The 25,216-nt window shown below is 35.7% G+C and overlaps 1 protein-coding gene across 1 annotated transcript in view; it reads right to left on the bottom strand.

Annotated features, from left to right (window-relative positions):
- LOC138711620 (uncharacterized) overlaps window positions 1-25,216 on the bottom strand; it is an 81,777-nt gene that overhangs the window by 19,866 nt on the left and 36,695 nt on the right. The window contains exon 3 of the mRNA XM_069842755.1: window positions 17,082-17,224. Coding sequence (XP_069698856.1) covers window positions 17,082-17,224 — 143 coding nt within the window. The remainder of the gene's footprint in view (window positions 1-17,081; window positions 17,225-25,216) is intronic.

The following is a 25,216-nucleotide window of genomic DNA, read 5'->3' as shown; positions in this document are numbered from 1 at the left end:
TTTTTGATGACCAAGTGACCACAGAGAAAAAGAAAAATCATCATCATCAACATCATCATCATTTACTAAACAGGCTTTAGATAATGTGGTCTGTTGTGGACTCAATTCGTTAAACCAGCAAAAAAGGAAAATATAGTAACAAACTTGCAGCCTCCACAGAAACCTGATGCTCCTCAATGACTACAGACCATGGCTAAATTGGAAAACCTGAAATTGGAGAATCCTGTAACATTAAGAACCGGTTATTTATTTGAAGATTGAAATAGGAAGAGACAAATCTCAATCTTTCCTGCACAGACTTCCTACAGAGTGGTTTTCAAGGAACTTCGTGATTGCTCCTCTTAGACGAAAGTAGTAAATGACACGACAGAACGCACTATCAACCTGTTCCAAAAGTACAATGAGACATTGACGAAGATGAATAGAAACAGTTTCTTCTATAACTTTTATCCAAACACTGATAAGAGTTTTCTACTCCTTCAAAAGCTGCTCTGACTTTTTTCTTTCACTATGTTACACATTATAAACTTCTCACCTCTGGAGCAACTTGTAAATGGTAATATTTTAATGAAATTTTTTGTGCTTGTTTTACACATTAATGCATAATATTAGCCTTGTGGGAATTTGAATTTTTGAAAGTTCGGTTTTTTTCACCACACTACCATGTCAAGACACTGGAGGAATTTCTGTTAGCTACTAGCAAACACATGTAATTTTTAAGTGAAGAGTTGTCTTTTAGATCTCTTATGTCAGATTCTAGAATATTGACATAACTAAGTACTTGACTGAGGGTATCGAATGTATTTTGCATGTTTAATCTTACTGTTTCTATTTGGACTGTAAGAGATTCGGTATCATGTACGTATCTCTGGCAGACTTAGTGTTCTCTCAGAAGATAAACTTTTCTTGGTAGGCGATCTATTGCAGACTCCATCCTGTTGTTCTCTCACCAGTGATAGCTTGGTTGAAACATGATGTGAACTGACATGAACTTTTGTACTGTCACCCCTTGACAATCTTTCTGATGATAAACATTTCTTGCCTGGAAAGATGAAGGACCCACCTCATGTAAAAGCCTCATACTCAGGATTGCCGAATTTGAGACAATCAAGGTGGAACGCACTTCTGACTGCGCACCTCTTAAACTTTACAAACCACTCACTATTGCCCGTATAGTGTGGTCTCTCACCTCGCATGCATCGGATCTTAAAAAACAAGCCTTTTGAAGACTTGATTGCTGTGTGGATTTAGATTCAAACATGAGCACAGCTTAAATGTTATTGACTACTAACGACCCAGCAACCATAAAGCATTCTGAATCGTTAGAGACTGGAATTTTTTGTTGAGTTCAAAGTGCAAAATGTGGGATTTTCAAATGGGAAAATCGGTGCTTTCAATTGAATTTTTCAGTATTTTCACATTGTTCGTTTTCGAGCTTGGAAATTGGTATGTTCATTTTTATAAAGTCTTTACAACACTTTTTCCCAGATATTCGCAAGTTTTCTTTTTGTTTTGCACACTGCAAAAACAAGTGGCAATAGAAGTCAGCACAAGAGATTGTTCGTCTTCCTTGCGAAAATTAATTGCCGATGCATGTTTTACCAACTTCGAATCTTTCTCAACAGTATCTCTTCTTTCCCACGAGACCTCACAATTACAAAATTTACACATGACTGTACTTTTGTCTGTGCAATAAAACCTATGCCTTATATACTGGAAAGCTCTATTGGAGCTATTTTATTATTAAACATTCTTGTAGCCTCACTTGCACGGGAACACAATAATGTTATTTCGCCTATGTGTGACACTATAAACAAATAAAACAAACACACTCAACACGCTCCAAAGTAATATGCATTCAGCAGGCTCACAACACTCACAATACGATTCTCGCACATCGCTACATATATCAGATATGATGTCAGGAGTGTGTTTAGACCAGGTATTTGAATTAAAACCTTCTAGCTCATTGACCGTTGACTAAAACAGATTCAGAATCGAATGTGCAATACTAGTGACCATAAATATCGACCTTATCTGTGCGACAGCTATCGGTTATCGATTGCAGTAAAAAAAATAAAAGATTGAAAATTCGCGCACATAATTCGCTAATTGCTTAAAAAAACCCCATTCCCGACTTGATACGGATTTCGCGATGTTTCACGAATTCAAATCAGGCATAAATGAATTGAAGAATGTATATTTACTGTAATTAGATGTTGAGAAATATTTTTTTTCCAAAATTCGAGAAATATTCCATTCCCTATGAATTGTCAATACTTTAAAAGAAGGAAATAATATATTTCATTCAAATGGAATAACAAATTGTAGGAGAGAGGAAAACGAAGTAGGGTAAATCTTGTTAATATTGTGATAAGAGTAATATCGTGATACTGTGTTTGATAGCTTCTTATCATGCTTTTACAGAGTGAGAGAAGGACCGATTTCATGCAGCAACTTGTCCACGAACTTGTCCTTAATACATTGTCACAAAAAACAGATTTTTGTCTCGATAAGTAAAATTGTAATAAATTCTCATACCAACTATCACGATATTACTCATATCACGATATTACCAACCTTTACCCTATCTTATTAATGTGCTTAATAATGTACACATTTTTGTAACTGTTAGTTGCCGCATGCTTTAAAATATATTTTTGAGAAATAAATTAAATAAAATTTTAATTCAACTTTTATAATAAGACAAGAACAAGCTGCCTTGTTTTGTGATTGTAATTTAGGTCTACCTTCGTTATTAGTGAGACATATGCAAGAGATTTTTTACATTGACTGAACATTTTTTTACTTTCATATATTGTCTCTTCTTTACAGTCGAAACTAAAGCTTTTGCCCCCAAAATGTATTTAAGATTTTTATTGAGAACTGTCTAGACAGCGGTAATCTGTTTGGTTAAAGATTTTAGGCTAAATCATATACTAATTAATAGGCCTACAATATTTTAAAGGGAGGGGCTACTCATCAATTAGCACTGGTCAGCTTGATGAGTTAATGACTGAATTTGGTATAATTTTCCTCTATTCAATACCTAATTCCCTCTTTACCCTTTCCTATCCAGTCCTCTGACTGAACTCTTACTTTCTTCGACCCCAACGGTATTAGAGCATTCGAGGCCTTGGGGTTCATTTCCCTTTCCTTCCTCCTCTTTCTACTTTTCTGTTCCTAGTGCTGACCTGCTATGGCACTAAAATCGTCCTCCAGTGGCTTAAGGAGGGAAAGCTGGTGATCAATAAGATCTCCCAGCTAGGTCCAATGGACCCGTCGACCAACAGCAGGTGTGGCCTCCAGACATTCTGGGGGTTGTGTGTGAATGAAGTAGTCACCAAAACGTTAAAATATGGTGTTCACTTAAATCGGCTACAACTTGCCATTTAACTCCAATATGAAATGAGTACCATTAAGGTAAAATTATCCAGAGGTAAAATAGTCCCCCAATCGGATCTCTGGGGGGGGGGGGGGGACTACTTTAATCGTACAGAATCAACTAAATATCCTACAATGGAATGCTGGTGGTAAAATATCAGCTAAGAAGACTGAACTAGCCAATATACTCTCAGAAAATCAGGAAATGGATTATGAACACCTAAAAATGTGTGCTTCACTGGCTGACCATGATAATATCTTTGAAAAATATTGGAGTGCAAGAGGTCAAATGACTTTATTGTCAAACGCCTGGCATTAGAAAACAACAACAACATAATGTATTTTGTAGTTGAAAATCTATTTATTTATTTAAATTATGTTTTTGAATAATGAATAGACATCGGATTTTAGGCACTAAAAATTGCAGTTTTAGGCGCCTAAAATAAGCTCAAAATTTGTAAAATTAGGCTCTATTTTAATGAAAATAGGCATTTTAGGCACATCAACGTATCATACTTATTTCTTTCACTGAAATTTTTAGTTATACACTAAAATACGCACAGAAAAGTATGTTTAAACATTAAAAAAGAATACTATGTTATATTTATAAACAGAGCTGCACAAATTTAATATATTGAAACTAATGAAATAATGATTATTGATATCAAGATTACTCATTTTAAGTTATTGAAATTCAGTTCCATGCTCAGACTTTATTATAATTATCTGCACTGTACACCACCAGAATTTTTTCTAAATTCTCCACAATTTCAAGAATTGAAACAGAAAATCAATATCCCAAATTTAAAAGAAAACTTACAAATTAAACCAAACCCCTTAATTCTATTAAATATAGAATATAATCTAAATTTAACAGAAGAAATACTGAAATCAGAAGTAAACACTGAAATAATGGAACAATTGTCTTTAGAGACAATTAATATTAGGTACCCTCCACAAAACTGGCTTCATTTATACACTGACGGATCCTTGATCTCCAGAGAACAAGGTGCCAGTGCAGGTGTTACGTGCTGTCTCTTCTCACTTTATAGATCTCTTGGATATGGAACAACAAGTTTTGATGGAGAAATCATTGCAATAAGTGAAAGTCTCAGGAATCTTCTATGCCACATCAATAAATTTAAAAATGCAGTTATATTGTCAGACTCCAAAGCAGCTATTCTATCAATCGTCTCTAAACACACACCTTCATCTCAAACAGCAGAAATAACTAAAATGCTCTCCCAATTAATATCACTCAATAAAAGAATTGTATCCCAATGGATACCATCCCATTGTGGAATCCTGGGAAACGAGAATGCGGATGATTTAGCAAAGAAGAGCAGCACTGCTACTTACAGATCTGTTACTAAATCTACGTATTACTCTGTTAAAAGATTTATTAAATCTACATACTTAGACTTGAACAAACAAAATTTGATAACACAATCCCAAGGGAAAAAAATGGAACTCTCTGCATCAAAATCCACAGTTAATTCCCGATTTACCACGAAAATCGTCTGTAGCTACATTTAGATTGGCAACAGGCCATGATTGTTTGGCCAAACACCTGCATAGAATTGGAATATATCAGTCCCCTAACTGCCCATTGTGCAACTCAAACCAAGAAATGGATTCGGAACACCTCAAAATCTGTGCTTCAGTGGCTGGCCATGATAATATCTTTGAAAAATATTGGAGTGGGAGAGGTCAAATGACTTTACTGTCAAACGCCTGGCATTAGAAAACAACAACAACATTATCTGGTATAGCAGAGGAGGCAAGATCTGCCCTGCGACCTTATCATGTGCAGTCACCAATGGGTATAAAGGGTCAAGACAGGTTTTAGTCTGAGATGAAATTCCATGTTGGTAGATTTGTACAGTGGCGGCTGATTGGCTGAGGCAAGTGATGCTGGGCCTCAGTCACTTTGTTTTCTTAAACTCAAAATTTTAGTGGTTTTTAGTCGTATATATCATAGCTATTATATTAGTTCTTTCAATGAAGCATATAGAGTTGTAGAAGTAGAAAACCTTGTGATGTATATAGACCTGTCTTGCAGTAAAATTTGTTCCTGAAGCCAGGATCACTCATGCCGTGTCTGGCTTCTGCATTTCCCCGGGTTTTATGGTTGCACTGGGAAAGCTGAAACTGAGATACATTTCTTGTGGCCTCGTGGCCTAGCAGGTATTCCCCCACCCATCAGCCTTCACTTCTCCCATTCAGAACTCGGTTCTTGTCAATGCCTGTCTCAAGTGTCGGTTGGGATGAGAATAACAGTGGTGAATCGTCATATGGTCCACTGTGGTTATGTGTTTCGGGAAAATAGTAAATAGAAGTCTTATGGCCATGCCGTAATAGTTTTGAATTTTGTCTATAACTTAGTCAGTTAGCCTCCCCTTTCCTAATAAACCCTTACCATCCGATAATTTTTGTCCCTTCACATTGGTTTTCAGTCTCCTCAAAATGCCCATTCTCTTCTGTATGTGGCCTATGCACTCTAATTTTCTAATTTGTACGTCATTCCCATGTGGTTTCAATTCCTCAACAGCAATGAATGACTTAGAGTCCCATCTCCTAAATATTTCACATATCTCACATTATATGAACTGAGTGACCGATTGAAAATGTTCGTCACACCTGCAACCTCCACTCCACCACTTGACCCACTGTAATTACATTCACAATCGGTTTCATGTTTATTTGTTGTTCTACCTTCACACCTACAATGTTTTGATAATATAGCAACATCAATTACCTTGCCATTGTCCACACTAGTTGCCGTCACAACGCCATTTAGTGAAATGTGACCCCTTTTCTGCCACGTCCCATCAAAGGCAGCTGATATGCCTCTGACATTATCATTTTCTGCAACTGCTTCTTCCACAGCAACCTTCATGTTATGTAATGCAACATTTTCAATCGCAGATCCAATTATTATGTTATATCTAGTAGACCTGGTTGGAGGAGGTGGCAAATTCAAAATGCCACATAAAGTCTCTCCACCTGTCTTACCTTTTCCTATAGCCCTAAGGCCATACATAGTCTAACATTTATTGTGTAGAGTTTACATGTTATTGGGTTTATCTTTGAAATATCAATAGATGAAGAGTTGTAAAAATTTACACCATACGCACAGTATTTACATTTTAAAACTAATTCTGCAGCAAGACCAATGTGCTTTTTTACCTCAAGAGATATCCCACCTTTGCCACAGCCTTTACAGAATACATTATTTTGCAGTACACTAGATAATATGCCAACATCTATAACCCCATTGGTATCACTAACACTGTATTCTTGTTTGAGGGTTTCATATCTGATTTTAGAATCTTCAAGTTTCTTTCCTGATGCACAGCCACTATTTACAGATTCACACTGACCACGTGTGCTAGAGGGTTGTAGGTTAGAATTCACCTTACTAACAGAGTTCTTACGTTTACCAACATTTCTTCTCTTCTTAAATACTTTCAAGCTACTTTTGTAACCCATATTGTAAGAAAATATCACAAAATGCACCTCTATAATGCAACTGAACTGTATCGTAACACAATTAATAATAGAACTCCGTACAGCACGTGTATAACATCACAACACTGTAAACAAATCCGTTGCTACGAAACAAAGCACAGACGGTAAACCAGGTGTACCAATACACATAAATTCCCTACAATGAAAAAATTTCGCACATAAGGCGCAAAATTTGAAACTAACATAGTAGTATCACAGCCTAGTATATACAGTCGCGAAGGTCAATACGTAGTAAATATGCAAACATTAGATAGTTGCTCACCACTAGGATCGCTAATATCGCCTCATTACAGGCAATACAAAATAGTACAGTCACAGTCTATTGTTTCTAGCACCCTCAAAACTCAAGCTTCGTGACTGTATATAGTAGACTGTGGTAGTGTGCTAGATGAACAGGAGACAAGCCCATAGGCGGAGTAATGGGGGCCACTGCCCCCCCCCAACTTGTCTGATCTCTTTTTTTTTTTCTATTATTCTATTGAATTCAAAAGATCTTTTTTTTTTTGTTTTTGTTTATGATTAAGTTTTTGTGCTTAAATTGATGAATTAATGTCTTCTGATCATGTGCCTGGACTATAATACTGTATTTATTTTAAATTCCTGAATGTATAAGAATTCCTATACTACCTCATTTGAGGAATGGAAGCACTGCAATGTTTCTTTCGTAACAGCCTGTACTATTGTCTTTGAAGTCTGCAGTTGTTGAGGCCACCACTTCGAAATGTATGAATAACATACTGCACGACAATGCAGGAAAAAGAAAAGTGATCCCAGTATAATGTGTAAACTTAAAAAATGAGATTAAATAAAATAATTATTAGAAATTACATTTCATATATCTTGGGAAGGTAAGCTTCATATAAAAATATTTCTGTTAGCACTGTTACGTAGTTTTATTGATGTATGCATGTGTTTCTGCACGAGAGAGAAAAAGAGGGAGATTGTTTTAAGTTATGCCCTATTATAATTTGTAGCAGACCTACAGTTCAAGCCCTATACAACTCGGTTTGAAACATCGCCGATATGGATGTAACACTGTAAAAAACATGCCCCTCCCCCCGAAAATACCTTTATTAACTGATCATATTCCAATATACTGTACCACGGTCAAGCTATAACGGAGGAGGAGGTAATTAATTATGTCTTCCTTTGCCTCCCCAAGGAAATGGTTCTCTCTCCGCCTATGGACACGCCCACTTAAATGTCACTGTTCATTTAAACCGAAAAAAAAAAACATACTTAGGAATAAGATACAAACTTAAATCATGGCTCATCTGAAAGATAAATGAAAAATGAAAAATTCAAGATTTTTTGGCTTACCAGGTCCCCTTAAATTTCAGTGTTTTTTAAAATGAACTAATCGCTGTTAGTCTTTTTTTTTTTTTTTTCCCAATTCACTTTATGTTAAATGAAAGTCCTCTGAAAATGCTATAGACGGAGCCAATAAACCAATTTTTCGTAAAATTGCAATGAGCCCCATCTGCATGTATACCCTTCTTATAATAAACATTGTAACCTGGACTGTTAAAATGTGACGTCTGCTTGAAAATTTTAACATCAACTACAATTTTTGAGTTCACTGGGTCCTTTCCTTTAAAAGCCATTATTTTCGTTTTCGTCAGTGCTGTATTAAATATAATAAATGACTATAATATTAAATACAAATACACAAAATCTGGAACTTAATTTTAAAAAACTATAGGCTGAGCCAACTTCAGCTAAAAGGACATTTGCAGTGTGTAAACCAAATACTTGTAAAATTGTAGAATAGACTCATCTAACAACTCTGAATTATCTTGAAGACAAGATCTAAGATAGAGCAACTCTAAGAATTCATCAGTGCTATAGAGACAGTGATATAATAGCAAACTGATTTGTATAGACCTATTTATTTATTCTCATAATCCTTTATTCGTCTTTTCGTTTGACAACTCAAGTTATCAATTCTCTTATTTCTGTAACCATACACTTCTTGTCCAGTCGTTGGCTACTGCAGAATTAAGGCTGAAATATTCCCAGCCACTTTTGATAGTACCTCTGATTGAGGTTCTGGCTGATATGTACATCTATTATCAGACAGTACATCTCACTTGACAATACGTGCCAGAGGAAGAACAATTGTTTGTATCATATAATTCTGAAGTCTGATTAATGTAATATGTAGCTAGTCGGCAATGTATGCAATGGAGGGGAAAAGAAATTGGTCACCTACCCAATTATCTTCCGGCTTAGTTGCTTCATGAGTGATGACTTATTGGTGTCACTTATGAGATTCAGACCTGTCTTCGGACAGCTGACAAAGCAACAACTTTTGATAGGCTCAAAAACTTTTATCTCACGTAAAGTCTGTCAGGAATGGTGGAGAAGCTCATTTTTTTTACTGATTGCTATAGACTTATTCCACGTTAAGAAAAACGCATTGAGCATATAGGGCTGTTCGATCAAATGATCAGTTGGCACAGAAACGCCTGCCTGCCACAGCTTCCACAATGTGCTCTGCAAGGTCCATGAAACCAATGACTTTTTCTTAATGTGGAATGATTTATAGTAAAGCATGCGGGAATCTCAGCCCTTTCGTTCTCGTTTTCTAAAAAAGTCTCCTCCGAGTAGCCAATTTGGATGTTCTTTTCTTTAACATTTTATCGGGCTCTAGCATCCATATGCTCGAGGGTAAAGGGTGTCCTTTGGACTGCAGTTAGAATTTGGTGACCTCTCTGCTCTACTTACGTTAGCTTTCTTCCCGCTGCACATTCGGCAGAGTTATGGTGGTGAGAATCTTCACAGATGGATAGATTATAACCTTGGACTTGTTTCGAAAATAAACTTCTATTTGGGATTCCGATTTTGCTGCTCCTGCGTCCGATGTGAGTCACGGGTGAATGCAACACCGCGCCCCATTCCTCTATTGCGTCATTAGGCCTATATACCTACGTCGTCCATTTTCCTACAACTCCAACCACATAATCCCTCATACATGCACTTCTTCCCTGAAGAAGATGGCAGAGCTAGCCGTCGAAAGATTGGAATCTAATATCCAACTCACCTGGCTGAGAACCCAAGAAGAGTTATTCTATATCAAACGCTGGGAAAGCCTCAAGTCATACTAATTTATTTGTTGGTTCACTACCCAGTATCTTATTCACTTACTCAAGTGCTCACTAGTACACTTTCTCGTCAATGTTTTTCCTGTACCATCTGATAATTTCGAAATGTGTTGCAGGGAAGCGTGTGTGTGTGTGTGTGTGTGTGTGTGTGTGTGTGTGTGGGTCAGACATTTGGCTGCAGAACATGTGGTTGATCCTTAGTGTCCTGCTGCAGAACTTCACCTTCAAGCCGGCACCAAACCAGAAGCTTCCAGACCTCATCAAAGTGCATGGTTTCCACCAGACATCGCCAGATTTCTGGTTCTGTCCAGTGCCACGGGTGTGAACCTTTGCACAAGTGATTCTCAAACAACAACCTGTAGGCAATCCTCTCAGAGCTTTTCACTTAGGACACATGGATATGAAATTTAGCAGAGGAATCCTCGTCATTACTGATTACTTTCCAAATTAATGTGAAGTTTAGCTGGGTGCGAAATCACGAACTTTGAATATTTGATTTACATTTGTTGGAATAGAAGCAGTCCTGCAGAACAGAAGGATAACTTCCATGGGTTGGAGTTTGAGAAACTGTTCACTGCGGGAAAGCCACGTTACACCTGTGTTTAAACATAGCTACAAGCTTCAAACACAGATAGCTGGAAAAATAATAAGAATGTGTTTTATGCTGTTTATATGAAGAGGCTAGCAGTAACTAGAGAGTATTGCTATTTATTGAAGGTAAATGTTCTGTGAAGTTCTAATTGGATACAGATAAACAGATTGTTTCATAATTAAGACTAACAATTTTGGGATATAATACAGAGTAGTGCCTTACAAGAGGTGTCGGTATGCAACTGAGTAAATACAGGGAGGCTGATGCTGACGACTTCAAGAGAAACAATTATCATTTCGAAAGATTAACATTTCTCAGAAATAATAATTTTTTAGACATTCGTTTCATGGTGATGACTTTTCGATTCTCATTTTAGCATCAAAAATTCATTGAATTCTGCATCCATATATTAGCGTGCTTAAAAAGTAAATTTCCATGCCTGAAGTACTTTTAAGCACACTAATTAGAAATACTGAAAACATAAATTCCAATTATTTATTTATTATAAATATTCTCAACACAATTATTTAAAATTGAAATTACATTTGGAGATTTGATATATAAATTATTCACTTCCGAATCACTCACTTTTCTAATTACATTTATCACTTTCATTGTAATAATTGTATATTCCAAATTACATAACAAGCAGAAAGCAACTTCATAACAACCAGCAAAACAATCACTACATATCCAAAGGCCATGAAATCTATCTCTTTTTATATGAATATAATACACTTTCGTCTTCAACATCATAAGTTCGCCATTGCGTGATAACGAATCAACAATTTCATTCTCTTTAAAATATAAATACATTTAGGATTCTCGAGTGACTGTTCAAAATATTTTGCACGAAATACATGCGAAACCAGTGTTTTAAGCACTTGCCGTGTTGGACAATCTTCACTTGTCATGCTTAAAATGCTATTATTTCGCAACTTGTTGCATAAATAGCAATTATAATTATGATTATTTTTATCCCTTTATCTTTTAAACACATTTACAAACACCCATTTTGTAAACATGTCCACATTATTATTTTCAGTTGCAACAAATAATTTTGCATAATGTTTTTATTACATTTATGGTTCAAGAGTATTTTAATACTTTAATTAATAATAAATCTGTTTAAGTAATGTATATTTTGCAAGACGCATGCTTCACCCTAAGCCTGAACACTGCGGGGACAGCGTGACTGTTATCAGGGAAGACTATACAGGTTCTAACAAACTTAATTACCATTCAGCTCATGCAATCTGTGATTTTTTTTCGAAACTAATTTTGAAGCTATTGATGTTACTGACGTAACACTCTTTAATTATCAACTTCAAATATCAAGGTTTAGGACAACATACTGCCAAAATCTTCTGCTGAAAAGGTAGAAAATACAGGGAGAAGCTAAGTGACGAAAAAATTAAGAAATCAAGAAAAGAATGCACAGCAGAAACCACTTTAAGAAAGAAATGGTCTAGAGTGCAGAAGAAAAAATAAACTGAAAATAATAGTAAATTACGAATGAGAAAGTACAGAGAGAAATTAAAGGCTGAAGCAATGTTAAGAGATGTTGGATATGATTCACATCCAAGTCTCAGTCATTGGGGAAGACAATACATCGAGCACAAAGGTCATTACCAACATCTCCAAGAAAGAAACGTGCTGTTGTGAAGAAACTTGCTGAAAAGTTTGGAGTCATAGAAACTTGCGAAATTAAGCAGAAGGAAGGTGAAAACTCTCATGATTATTCAGCTGTTTCACAATTTTACGAAAGTGGTCTAGAGTCTACTGTATTTCCAGAGCACAAAGATTTTGTCACTTTCATCAATAAAGATCCAGAAAAAGAAAGAAAACAGAAGAGAGTGTTTATGATGACAGCAATGGAAGCATATAGTTTTTAAAAGTGAATATCCAATGTTCAATTAAAAAATCTAAGTTTGCTAGTTTACGACCAAAATACAGTATATACTTCCAGTTTCTGAAAAAGATAAAAATGTTTGCTGTTGTCAAATGTGGACCTTCTTACTGACGGATTATGCAAGTGCACTGGAATATCCTTTCTACTAATAAATTATTAGAAATGTCCACGTGTGACTAGAATATCGCATGCTACTTGGAAAGCCAAATGTAATAATACTGAACAGTTTATAACAAATCTATTCCCAGATAGTACAGGTGGACAGACACACAAAATGGAGGCAGGATGGCTTCCCAATAGTTTCTGTTCTGCGAAGAGCCAGGCATCGCATTAAGTGGTCCCTGTCCATATCTTCATCCAGATTACAGAGCATGCAGGTGGGCGTTTGAAGTAACCCAAACTGATACAGGTTCTTGTCTTGGCCATGTAAGGAAGTCTTCCAGTTTGATTCTAAACTCATGAGGTATTGTTCCTTCATTTGTAGAGTTTAGAGCAGTGGTATGATACTGATTTGAAGCAACTAGTGAGCATGGCAGCTTTTTTTCCTAATGTATCTGCCTGTTCATTGCCAGAAATTTGACAGTGTCCAGGGATCCACAGGGAGCTAATTTGAGTTTCCTCAGTGTCTCACAGCAGTCATGAATCTCCACTGATGCAGCAGGCTCAACTGCACCAATTGATTCTATGGCAGATTTTGAATCACTCAGGATCACAGTCTTAGAGAATTTTTCAAGATGCAGTAGAAGTTGGTTTAATGCTGTTTGAATGGCTTGATTTCTCCATCGAACGCTGTTTTGAATGATCCGATGGATTTATAAATAGTTGTTGTTGTTTTCTAATGCCAGGCGTTTGACAATAAAGTCATTTGACCTCTTGCACTCCAATATTTTTCAAAGATATTATCATGGCCAGCCACTGAAGCACAGATTTTGAGGTGTTACGAATCCATTTCTTGGTTTGAGTTGCACAAAGGGCAGTTAGGAGACTGATATATTCCAATTCTATGCAGATGTTTGGCCAAACAGTCATGGCCTGTTGCCAATCTAAATGCAGCTACAGACGATTTTCGTGGTAAATCGGGAATTAACTGTGGATTATGATGCAGAGAGTTCCCTTTTTTTCCCTTGAGATTGTGTTATCAAATTTTGTTTGTTGAAGTCTAAGTATGTAGAAGTAATAAATCTTTTCACAGAGTAATACGTAGATTTAGTAACAGGTCTGTAAGTAGCAGTGCTGCCCTTCTTTGCTAAAGCATCCACATTCTAGTTTCCCAGGATTCCACAATGGGATGGTATCCATTGGAATACAATTCGTTTATTGAGTGATATTAATTGAGAGAGCATTTTAGTTATTTCTGCTGTTTGAGATGAAAGTGTGTGTTTAGAGACGATTGATAGAATAGCTGCTTTGGAGTCTGACAATATAACTGCATTTTTAAATTTATTGAAGTGACATAGAAGATTCCTGAGACTTTCACTTATTGCAATGATTTCTCCATCAAAACTTGTTGTTCCATACCCAAGAGATCTATAAAGTGAGAAGAGACAGCACATAACACCAGCACCGGCACCTTGTTCTCTGGAGATCAAGGATCCATCGGTGTATAAATGAAGTCAGTTTTGTGGAGGGTACCGTACCTAATATTAATTGACTCTAAAGACAATTGTTTCAGTATTTCAGTGTTTACTTCTGATTTCAGTATTTCTTCTGTTAAATTTAAATTTATAAAAAGTGAAGATGTAGCTGTATATTTTGAGCCCTTCGGGTTCTGGGTATTTACTGTTGATAGTCTCCAAGGCCAAAAGCTTTAGACTCATTGTGTCCGTTCCTTTTTTAAAAACACTTTGGTTTAGGTCTGTGAAGCAGTCATGGGATTCTATTTCAGTTGGATTCTGTATCATGGGTTGGGGTTCATTTGATATAATTGAATATTGTTCTTTTAGCTTATGTACTTTCTTCACAAATCCATGTTGTGTTTTGGGGTTTCTTTCTTATTTTCGTATTTGTACCAATATTGACCATCCGATAGTCTGATTAGCTCTTCATACAACAGCATGGATCTCTCTGAGGGTCAACATGGCATCCACAGCAGTTATTTTTACAGTCTTAGAGCTGCCCGATTGTGTGTTTTACATTCCAGGAAGAACATACTTTTGATATGTAGTGCTTAAAGTTGAGCGAGCACATCCCCATTTGCATCCTGGAAGGCGTTTTAGGATCCTCAGTTGGTTTGAAGTTTGGGAGCTAATTTTCTCCACTTGTTGTTTCCAGGATAACTTATTATCAAAGGTTACGCCCCAGTCACCTCCCAGTCAGCTGTTAACTGATCAATAAACTTTCTAGACCTCAAAACTTTTATAAAACATTTCCGTTTTAATTTTGACATATAATGGAAACCAACCTCCAATAATCATTCTATACACAGCTTTCTAACCACCCAGAAACTCATAAAATTAGTAAATTTTGTTTCCTCATTGATAGATTATTAACTATTCCACTAAGTAAATCTAATTATAATAAAGAATATAATTATATTATCTCTTTAGCCCAAGATAATGGTTTCCAAAAACATACAGTAGACAGCCTCCTCCAAAAACGTAAGAACTCAACACACTTTTCTTGAACCGATAACCCCTAAAAACATGGACAAGCATGACCTACTTTGGACCGATTTCTAACCAATTGAACAACTTCTTCAAAAAACACAATATGAATATAGCCTTCTGCACTAATAATAAATTAAATAACGTCATACCTAATAAAAAATTTCATAATAGAGATCGACTTCAAAATAGTGGCATATATATGCTACAATGGAAAAATTGGCCTAGCAAATACATTGGTCAAACTCACAGAAATTACCAACCCAGTTTAATGAAAATGTTTCCGATTTCAAATACAGTAAACGAATATCAAAGTTTGCAACCCATCTGACAGAACAAGGTCATGAATTAACCAATATAAATAATACACTACAGGGCATTCATCCTATGGGTGACAATCCACGTATACATATTGCTGAAGAATTTTATATTTCACAAGCATTAAATAATGGTTTATCCCTTCTGAATGAGCAATTCCCAAACATACATAGTCTGCTTTATAATTTAAATTCTCCTTACACACGTGACTTCCGATACTCCAATATGCTTCTTCCCCCCCCCCTCCCACCCTTCAATTTGATGTTACTTAGTCATTTTGTAAGCGTAACGTTCGTCAACATTTGTGGCTGAAGTTTATACAACAAAGGATATATTTTCTTCTGCTCCATCGAGGTAAGTAATTTCTTTATTTCATTGGTTGCCCCCCTTCTTTTCGTGTTTCGTGAATTAACATCATTTGGTTACAAATCATAAATAATTTTCATTATTAATCCTTTCAATATAGTAAATAAGAATTTGTACATACTATCAGATTACAAGACAGCGCATGTCTCAAGTGTTACTCCAGTCTTACCACACATGAAGCTGCATATTCACCTCTCTTCACTACTCTGCCAATTTGCATCAGCATATCGATCTGACATTTGTAAATGCAGCCTTCATGTTAATCTTGTTATGCAGTCACATTGAATGGTGCTTATGCTATTTATATAGCTTAATCTTATACTCATTAAACTGGACTGATCATTTACTTTTTAACAATTCTATTCTTGTACATACAGTTTTTACTGTTTTATGGTACTATTATGAATTTTACTCATTTACTTGTGACTCCATATGTGATATCATAATTCATTATGTATCCGAATCTATTTTATAAAACCCATGGTTTCACCGATTGTTTATAATACTTTGTTCATAAGATTTTGTAGATTAATTGGGGATCTGATGATGGTTCCTTGAACCGAAAACATTCATCAAAATGTTAAAATAAAATATTTATGTTATTGTAATATAATTGGATAAGTTTGATAGCCATATTAATAAAACTTTTGGAATTTCTCACAGCTTATCGGACCCAACATGGTCTTTAAATATACTTTCCAACAAAATACCACATAATCTTTAAAAATTCTAGAACATTCGTAATTACTAACTATATTCAAGAAAACAAAGGAAATGCATGAGTTTAGCTTGCAGTAAGTCTGTTGCCAGATTAATTTCAGTGCACTTTAGTGGCAGCAAAAGAAAAGAAATTTCTTGGGACGAAGTGTTAAAACAAGAAGAACCAAGAAAAACGTACATTCCTTTCCTGTTGCATGGCCATAAAAATATGATTAATTTATAATACGCCTACAGCTCCAAACATTTCTAAGCATGTTGTTCCTATCGGAAAACGAAGGAATTAAATGGAAAATGCGACCACATGTGCTTAATTATCGCCGCATTGAGTGGAACCAAGGGACGGAGCATGAGATTCAGACATTTTTAGCACATAAAGAAAGAGATCGCCAAACAAAATGAAAGATTTAATGGTTGGTAACATTAAGGAGTGCACATAATTCACTACTACTGTAACAGCTCAACTTTGAACAAGTGGGGAGGGAAATATAAGAACAGGCTGAGGGCGATCTATCTGAAAAATGGCTTTAGACATACAATTTATAACTACTTACGCATAAAACGACTACAAAGCCCATAAAATATATATCTCAAACATGAACAGCAGCAACTCTTCGTTGTTTCCTCCTCCTCCTCATCTTCTGCTGATGTGGGAGCTGCGGGATAACACACAAGGGCTCGAATGGTCCTGGGTAGCCTGCAAGCAAAATAAACTGCATTCACAGGCTTTCATTGAATGGCATATTAATAGGGTGAGGAGTCATATGCAACTGCATATTTTACTATCCATTTGTAAGTGATGTAAAATCATTTTAAACAGCTGTAATGCAGAATATTCAAAATCAATTCTACATATTTTTGCATATTTCAGGTGTTCCTGTACATAAGAGACTGCTGAGCATGTAATGTAGCACATTTTCAGGACTTAGTGGTATAAAGCCCCAAATTAAGATATTTTGTAAATCAATAATATTCTGAAATGTTTGTCAGCATATAATATTTTTCTCTTAAATTGTACCCAATGGCGGTAAATTCCTTGCATATGCAGTATGGGTGTGGAAAAACCAAAACCACCACACTATGCTTGTGTTACAAGAAGCATTCCCAAACACCTCTACTTCATCATCATCCATACAAGTTGTAGGCCATTACAATCTCATAATAAAGAGGAATTTTCTCCCCAGCTCTTTTTGGGACGTACCAGAGATCTCTTCCAATGGGACTGATAGTGAAGCATAGCTTTTGGGATTCTAGGGGATCTCATACATTGCAGATGGCTCATCCATTTGTTCTCATATTTCTATATGAAATGGAGTATTGATTCCAGACCAAGAGGACTTAAATATAATAGAGGGGTTCAATCGCCGCTAACTCTTTTAACCGACACTACGAACGCTACCATCGTTTCTTACCAACATTCCGGCACTGAATTCAGATGCCAAGAAATGGACAATGAGCATGCGTGCTTTTGGTTTAAGTTGTCAGTCCTGTTAAGGTAGGAAGGTGAAAGAAAGAACCGAAGGAGAAGGAAGACATCTTGATTTGTCTTGTATCTGTTGTGTACTGTGAAAGATGCCATCGTATGTGAAGTGTGAATTATAGAAATAAGAAGGACAGCCACCCAAATAAGTGTTTCTTCAAAATATCGCGAGATAGTGAACGGTGAGTTTTCATTTACAATAATAGTAATTTTATCACTTAAACAAATAAGATGTACTGTAGATTTTTCTAGTCACGTGCATCATTATAAATTATATAAGATACCGGATACTATTCGTGTGTGTGTGTGTATATGTGTATATATATATATATATATATATATATATATATACACACACATCTATATATAATAATAAATTTAGCTTCCCTTATGGAAAGGTTGCCAGATTTGATAAAGCGTATTACATACAATTTGGAAACACACCTAAAAGGTAAAATGATATACATTTGAAACAGTTAGGAAATCGAATATGAAAAATGTCAGAAAAATTTACACCTAAGTAGCGTTTGTGATCATTTACAGTTAAGAAAGGGGGGGGGGGGAAATATCATCAGATAGGTTAGAATGATTTGAATGCCATATACCACGAGAAAAATAATAATACGGATTGATTGGCATTGATATCTAAACCAATCAACAGCCATCGGTTAAGATAACTTGAAATTTCCATTATCACTCCCATACAAATGATTTCTCAATATCTGAACCGATCCTTTGAGGGCACTAATGGCTATTTCCTTCACAATGCTGTGTGTTAGGCCCAAGTTTTTACATTTGTTGGCAAAGAAGGAGGGTATGGTACCTCGTGCTCCCACCATCAGACCTATCACATCAATGTGGGACAGGCTATATTTATCTTTATAGAACGGGATTGTTGGTTCATAGATCTGTTTCTTTTCACTGTCCACCTCATGCAGTTGATCTGCATGTGTCTCAAATCTGATGGTGGGATCGAGAATATATGCCGAGTTGTTCTTAATGGCAATGATATCAATTCGCCGAACACTTCCTTGTGTGGCTAGTCCCTGCACCTCTTGATGGACTGTAAACCCTACTTCCTTCAGTGCCTCGGCCAGCATAGAACAGACAGCATGGTGACGGATGTTGCGAAGGGCCTCACTATAGGGGCAGAAGCCAAGGATATGGGGAAGAGTTTCAATCTCGCTGAGACAGCGCCTACAGCGGTACCATTCCGACTTCTACCCGGTACAGCTCGGACCGGAGTGACATAGCCTATCATTTTAAGGGCGTCTATCCATTCTGAGAACGTTAGACCTTTGTGATTTCTTATCCAGCTGTTTGGGGGAACTCTTTGTTAAGAATCACTCCTTTACCCTTTTGTTACAATGTACACCAATTTTCAAATTCTTTGTCTCTTAAAGCGTCTCTAACTTTTCGAGAGTGCACAAAATTTTCACGATTATTTAAAAAAGAATTAGCAGGAGTTAATTTAAGGCTCTTTAAACATGTTTTACTCTCCTCAATAAGGTCCCTAGTGGAAGTAATGTAAGGATCATTAGTTTTGTGTAATACCCTTAAGCCGTTAATGTGTTGTAGCATGGATTCCCAGCATACCTTAAAAAGACCAAGACCTTTATATTTACGATGTGTATATATCATAGAATCGGGTGTGTCAGCTGGTAGTTGCAAAATTTCTTTCAGAGTGCTTTTAATAATTTTATCAGCGTTATCTAAAAAAGTATTGGGTATTGTTTTCAAGGGTATTGTCTGAAATGTGTAGATTAATGATGGGCAAATTGAGGAATTTAATATACAAAACTTTTGATCCGGATGTAATAAAGGAGACGAAATTAGCAAATCTAATCTAGTTTTCAGGTCGTTTAAAACGGTTTGGGAATCGAATATACAAACATCAGAAAAATTAACACCTAAGTAGCGTACATGCTCATTTGCAGTTAAGCATGTGATGGTAGTGTCATCAGAAATGTTTAGTTGATTTGGATGCAATTTACCGCGAGAAATATTAATAGCTACAGATTTATTTACATTTATATCTAAACCGTTTGAGAATAAGGTGCTTAGGAAAATATTTGGGGCTAAGCGGGATGAAGTTACAGGAGAATGGAGAAAGTTACACAACACAGAACTGCACGCATTGTATTCTTCACCTGACATAATTAGGAACATTAAATCCAGACGTTTGAAATGGGCAGGGCATGTAGCACGTATGGGCGAATCCAGAAATGCATATAGAGTGTTAGTTGGGAGATCAGAGGGAAAAAGACCTTTAGGGAGGCCGAGACGTAGATGGGAGGATAATATTAAAATGGATTTGAGGGAGGTGGGGTATGATGATAGAGACTGGATTAATCTTGCACAGGATAGGGACTGCTGGCGGGCTTATGTGAGGGCGGCAATGAACCTTCGGGTTCCTTAAAAGCCATTTGTAAGTAAGTTATATCTAAACCAATAGCTTTGAAACGATCAAGAGCATCCTTGTGAGTTCTAAAGCAGAGTTTTTGTTTTTAGCTATGGTAACAGTATCATCTGCAAAACCAAGTACAGTAATAGGTTTTAAACCTGAAACAAGATTGAAACCTTATTTGGCAGCGATCGAGTCTTCTGACATTTCATTAAGGATGTAATCAGTACATAGATTGTATAATGCGGGTGAAAGGGGCAATCCTTGTATAACTCCTTTTCGCAAACCAATGGGATTAGTTTTTTTTATGATTGTTTTCTACTCTAGTGGAATTATTTAGTTGAAGTTTCAAAATTAACGTTTTCAACAAGCTTGGAATAAGCAAGCTATCTAATGTGTTTGATAGGTGCAAGTGCCCAATATTATCGAATGCCTTACTAACGTCAAGGAAAACAAGAGTTGCATCACATTTTTTAGATTTTGCGGACATTGAAGTGGACCTGAGAAGGGATGTATTAACTATTGTTCCTTGAGAATGTGTAAATCCCCTCTGATGAGGATTGAATTTTATGTATTCCCGAAGGCATTTATCGAGGACGCATTCAATTACTCTACGTAACACGGAACAAATAGTAATTGGTCTCCAGTTTTTAAAGTCATTTTCGTCACCAGAGTTATAAAGGAGAACACTTCTTGCGGTCTGGAAGCATGGAGGTACGTGCCCAATATGGAGCATTCTTGTAGCTATGGAGGAGATGATTTCTGCAGCAGTATCATCCTTCAGAACTCTCATCAGGACGTGGTCTGGGCCAGGAGCGGTGTCCACCACGATTCGAGATATTGAAAGCGCAACTTCTGACTTGGTGATAGATTTCTGGAATGTTTCATCTAATTCGAGTATTTCTGTTTCGGTGTAATGGGATGGATATTCTGATCGAATATTGTTATTTGGTTAAGAAAAATTTGAACTGTAAAGTTGTTGCATCTCACTGACATCTAATTTGCACGTTGGTTTATTTTGACTCAGTACTGTTCTTATTGCTTTCCGCCGTTGATTGAAGTAATCAAATTGTGTTTTCTCATAAAGAAATCTGTTTTTTCTTTTCTGTCGGTCTCGTTTTGTGGCTCTTTCTGGGTTAGTGGATCTGCTGTAAGTCCTCTGGTTATTTAAATTTTTCTTTAGTTTTCTTGCTTCGTAATATTTCCTGGTTGGATGTTTGGGTCTGGGTAGATAATCAATTGCTTCGGATAAGAAAATCAGGAATTGCTGTGTCACATCATCAAACACATTGTCGGATAACTGTGTGCTAAATTTATCCTTCCAAGTAGAAAGATTTTGTTTGTAGAAGGATAAAGGACTTGTATTAGCAGTAGAGTGGTTTTCGAATTATTAGTTAAATTATTGGAATTGTTCTTCCACACGGTGGTTGAACATCGGGGTTGTTTACGAATGAGACGTTCTTGATGAATATCTGGGTGGGATTTACTAATATGTATGTTGAATTTAAGAAACATTTTTCACAATAATCACACTGAATTTGATTAGAACTCTGCGTTGTGTTACAAGTATCTAAAGAAATATTATTTATGTCGGTTGACTCTTCTCCTGTTGCAGCCTCCATGTAGTAAGAAATATAAAAGATTTGCTTATACTTGACCAAGTAAGGGTCTATAAATTAATAATAATATATGGTATTTGTAAAGTCTCATATATCGCAATAGTCTCACCTACAGTATATTCCAAAACTTATATCAGACACAGCACAGAACTATAAAACTTTCATTTCACAATATGCAAAACCAATAAAACCTGGACGTTGTTGATAAAATGTCTATAGCAACACACAACATTGCAGGAAACAAGGCGAAAAAGTCACTATTTTCCAAAAGTCATTCAATAAATCATTATGCGAATACCACTTTGTTTAAAAAAGAATAATTACTATGTATATCTTACATAAAATAAGTCGAAACACCTTAAATGACACTAATAAGTTCACATAAATAACGTCAAACTGATCTGTTTCTCCGATCTCATTCCATGGCCATTCCATAATACATATATGTATTATATTTAATTTCTGTATTATGTATTCATCTAAATTAACAATACCACGTGGTGGATATTTTTCAAGAGAAGGATCTATTGCAGTTATTCTTTGTACTGAAACTCCGGTACCCTACTGCACACGACACTGATGTTTGATTTATCTGGTTTGCTACAATTTTAGAAGTTATTTTCAGTGATTTAAGTAACTTTATTCTGTCATGTGTGATGAGGAAAAGTACAGAATGATAATCACAGGAACGCTTGTTCGTATCTCTTTATAAAATCACTCAGATAAAGCAGAAAATCGAAGGGATCAGATGCACTGAGACATGGTAGTTTATACTTAAACCGTTTTACTACAAATTTTCAACATATAAAAAGGCTAACCAAAAAAGTATTACAAATGGAGGAATAATTTATATTTTATCTTTAAGGTCACTGGAGCAATTTCTTTTCATTTTCTAGCATATCCCAGTGATTTTACAAGGTACCACGAAATAGTGTTCCTGTGCTCATCATTTATATTTATATTATATTATATTATATTATATTATATTATATTATATTGTATTATAGATACATTATATTATTTATATTTATCCTATTATTTTTATTTCCCTTTTTTATTTCAGATACAAGGGATGGCTAGAAGCAATGGGCAGAGAAGACCTAAAGGTGAATCTGCCCAAGAAATTGCATAACAGCTTTCGATGTGTGTGGACCATTTTGAAGATAAGTACTTCACAAGTACCCTCTGCACACATTTGAATAGAGAAGCCATACCTTGCAAGTTCAGGCTATCTCCATCGATCAAGGTAACCATATACTTCTTAGGTATCATCAGCTTACTTCTAAAACCAAGTCAAAATTTATTATTTTTTAAAATGCGTCTCCTGATAACACCTCGTTAGTATGAAAATGCTTCTACTTTTTGTATACAACAAATGCATAACAATTGTTAGCTGGGTATAAAAATAAAAAGTTCTTATGTGCAATTTTCTGAAATGCAGTTACAAGATTTTTTAAAATAAGCCGATGATATGCAATTTCAATGCTTCAGAACTACACACATACAGTATATTCTGTCAAAATTGAAGATTATGTAATTGTTATTTATAGGAAAAGATAAGTAGCCTGTATTGGGCTTAGTAGACCCCATAACTGCACCCTCTATTCGTGGTGTTATAGGCCTGCTTACTCTTACTGTTAGTTTATAATTATATATTTTCTGTTGTTTCGTTTTATACAGATTCTGCGGGACCTAACACCAAAGAGGAGAAAGATTCGCATCTTTGAGTACAATTGCATCGTTCGAGAGGAAGAGTTCTCAAGACTACGCAGAAAGAACCGAAGATACACACTGCCCTTGCATGTATAAAGAGTAAGGTTCCTGGGCCATTATATGAACCAGTAAGAAATTGTATCTCTTCAGATACACGGTGTGTACAGAGGAATTGGTGGTCACTAGAAATGAAAACAAAGGCTCTTAACATTTATTTACAGAGCCCAAGTTCCTATAGGATGATTAGGAAGTTATTAAATTTCCCTTCAAAGCCTCCATTGCTTAGAGTATTGCAAAAGTAATAATAATAATAATAATAATAATAATAATAATAATAATAATAATAATAATAATAATAATAATAATTTATTTATTTAATCTGGCAGAGCTAAGGCCAGTAGGCCTTCTCTTCCGCCCAGCCAGACTCTAATTCTAATTGAATACAATTGCTTACATAGTTATTACATTAATATCTAGACCATAAAACAACATGAAAGTAAATAATTAAAGTTGGATAAGTAATGTTAGTGTGACAATAATAAACATTGGTAAGAAATAGTTGCTATAATAATAATAATAATAATAATAATAATAATAATAATAATAATAATAATAATAATAATAGTAGTAGTAGTAATAGTAGTAGTAGTAATAATAATAATAATAATAATAATGAGATAATTTAGATATTTAATTGTGATATATATAACCATTAAACATTGAGAAACCTGAAACAGCTATTATTGTTAAAAGATTTGTTAGAAAAATATTTTGTTAGCGTATTCTTAAATTGGTTTAATGTCTGACAGTCCCTGACATTACTTGGTAGGGAATTCCAAAGCCGAGGAACAGCCACAGTGAAAGAAGATGAATATGAGGATGTTCGGTGGGAGGAAATGGATAACATTGAGGAGTGTTGTGATCGTGTGTCTAAGTTTTGATGGGTGGATAAATTCTGAAAACGAGGTGCAAGATAGACAGGAGTGGAGAAATGCAATATGTGAAAGAGAAGGGAAAGGCAGTGGATTTTCCTACGATCTTCTAGACGGAGCCAGGACAACATTTCGAGGGATGGTGTTATGTGATCAGCCTGGCGAATATTGCAGACGAAACGGACGCACATATTATGAACATGTTGTAGTCTCTGCACCTTTTATCCACATAAACACCTAGATTCTTTACTGATTCACTGAACGGAATTTCGGTGCCGTATATTTTAATCGGGGACAAATTTGGTATGGTAATAGTGCTTAACAAACGTGAATGGCCCACATTGATTGACTATGATTTTTCTGGATTTAGTTTAAGTCGGAATTTCCGTGTCCATGTCCAGATTGAGTCCAGATCGTCATTAATTTTAGTTACCACTGATGATGGTTTTAGTGATAAACTATTTGACATACTAAGGAATGCCTGTAGTAAGATATCTGAGACTGACAAACTGTGTTGCCTTATGTGGGATGAAATGTCTTT

This window comes from Periplaneta americana, chromosome 13 (genome assembly GCF_040183065.1).
Source record: "Periplaneta americana isolate PAMFEO1 chromosome 13, P.americana_PAMFEO1_priV1, whole genome shotgun sequence".
NCBI classification, from domain to species: domain Eukaryota; kingdom Metazoa; phylum Arthropoda; class Insecta; order Blattodea; family Blattidae; genus Periplaneta; species Periplaneta americana.
Note: the sequence above shows the minus strand (reverse complement) of the source record. Positions and strands in the feature narration are given on the sequence as shown.